The sequence below is a fragment of the Octopus bimaculoides genome, chromosome 21 (genome assembly GCF_001194135.2).
Source record: "Octopus bimaculoides isolate UCB-OBI-ISO-001 chromosome 21, ASM119413v2, whole genome shotgun sequence".
NCBI classification, from domain to species: Eukaryota; Metazoa; Mollusca; class Cephalopoda; order Octopoda; family Octopodidae; genus Octopus; species Octopus bimaculoides.
Window position 1 is genome coordinate 6,077,322 of NC_069001.1, and position 2,253 is coordinate 6,079,574.

General features: G+C 34.7%; 1 protein-coding gene across 2 annotated transcripts in view; it reads left to right on the forward strand.

Annotated features, from left to right (window-relative positions):
* The window catches only part of LOC106871943 (uncharacterized), a 159,670-nt gene that overhangs the window by 136,450 nt on the left and 20,967 nt on the right, over nt 1-2,253 (forward strand). For both annotated transcript variants that reach the window (XM_052975395.1, XM_014918716.2), the window contains one exon: nt 1,667-1,802. In XM_052975395.1, coding sequence (XP_052831355.1) covers nt 1,667-1,802 — 136 coding nt within the window. The remainder of the gene's footprint in view (nt 1-1,666; nt 1,803-2,253) is intronic.

Below are 2,253 nucleotides of genomic sequence, written 5' to 3' on the forward strand. Positions count from 1 at the left end.
TATATATATATATATATATATATATATATATATACATGCACAAACCCACACACACATATGTATGTTTACAGATATACATACACATATTAACGTATGTTAATATATATGTTAATATGATGATTCTCTGATTGTGTGTTTGTATGTGTGTATGTGTGTGTGTGAGTGTGTGCGTGCGTGCGTGCGAGCGTGTGTGTGTTTGAGTGTGCTACTATTATGATGCGGCTTGATGAAAGAATGAAATTCATAGTTAATCGGTTCGATAGCTAAATAGAAAAATTATTACATAGTTGTTACCGCTATTATGTTGCTTGATTTTCCAGCTCGTCAGATGTTTTATCAATACTCAATGAAAGTGCCATAAAACATGTTTGTTTTCGTGTCCCCAGTATCTCGATATTGGTATAAGTATGTGGTATTTTTCAGCCAATCTTAAAAGACAACATATTCCATAATTCACCATAATATATTTATGTTAACTTCTTTCCTCTCCAATATTGGAACCAGAATATTAAGTTTTGTTTATCTCTACAAGTGGGAGGACAAAATGTGGGTTGATGCATTGCACTAAGGTTGAAGACTTTGTTTAAATTTATGTGTGTGGTTATAGCTATTAATTATTGTTATGACGGAGGCGATATTTTCGCTGCAGGTGTATCTAACTTTGACGTTATTTTGTTGAAGAATGTACGATATTTTGCAGTTATTATCGAAATATTTCCCCAATCACAAATGCTATAAACTCTCAGTAGCTATTTCTACATAGCTGCCAAACCAATTAGCTAGAACTCCCTACTCCCACACGTTAGAATTATTATCGTTTCCACGGCAATATGTGTTATAAAAGCCACCGAAGTCACTCTGACGTAACTGACCAATATCAATCAAAACAGAATATTAAGAGGCTTAGAAGCCTGATATTAGGATATGAATCTCACTCGCAGTGAAAAAACTGAGTGCCGACAAAGAGGAGCAGATTGGGGGAAAATTGGCGTTTTATATTTTGTCACAATTATTTATAATGCCTCTTTGGTCCAGATATTTAACTAATATAAGGCTCACTCCACCAAACTGTAAAAAGGCACCATAGGATAGTATATCTTATGGATGTGAACAACAGGAGCACGTCATTAATTCTAGCTTATTCCGCCCAGCTGTAAGTATGTATCATGAGATAGTTACTCTAGCAGCTTCGTGATACGGTAGAATAGTATATCTCACTGCTGTGTGCAACAACATCACAACAGACATAATGAGACAATGAAGTAGCCGTTCTGTCTGGAAATATCAGTCAAAATTTCCCACAAATCTCACTTTACTGTCTTAAAAAAAGAAGAACACATAGGACAATGTTGTCCAAAATGCACCGTCGTAATAATAAGACAGGAGGCTCAGGACAGTACACGAACCTATGTTTGTGCTCTTATAATGTAAACAATACCGAGATAGTTTTTTTCTTTTCCCCTTGAAATCCTAACATTCATTCCTGGAGATGTTTTATCTGAGTAGAATAAAATACCAAAAATGGACAAAAATCGGATTCATGAAACGAATGAATACGTAACTAAGGATGACCTTATTTAGACAATGATGGTGACGACTATGTCAATTAAGATAATGATGATGAAGATGTCTACTACATTAATCTGTTTCTCTTTTGGTATTTCAGCCGCAACAAGAATGATAGCGAAGAACGTTTATTTCAAGACAGCAAAAAGTTCGCTACAAAACTGATGCGGCGCTGGGGAGGACGAAGCATGTGTGAGGAATTCGTTATTATTCTATATTCCAAAGCTGATAATGTCGTAAGTATACAGTCTGATAACAAATGTTGATAAAGTAATATTAGTGAAGAGCCTGCATAGGTCTACCCTGGGTATACTTTTCTGCGTGGGTAGAAGAAAACGTGGAGATAGCATTTTTGTTGTTTTGGACGTGGCAGAGTAATCCGGGTCTTTGTACGGGTTTCCATCCAAACTACAACCCCAGATGGTTTTCTTCTTACCCCTATTAGAACCTTTCTTATCAATAATGCCATTTTATTGTATCTTTTGTTTTTGTTAGCTTCTTACCCTAGACCGTAGATCCCACTTTGCGTGGTTGCATTTCGTCCCTGTATTCTCGTCAATGACTTCGGGCCATTAAAAAATATTATCATCATCATCATCATCATCATCATTATTATTATTATTATTATTATTATTATTATTATTATTATTATTATTATTATTATTATTATTATTATTATTATTATTA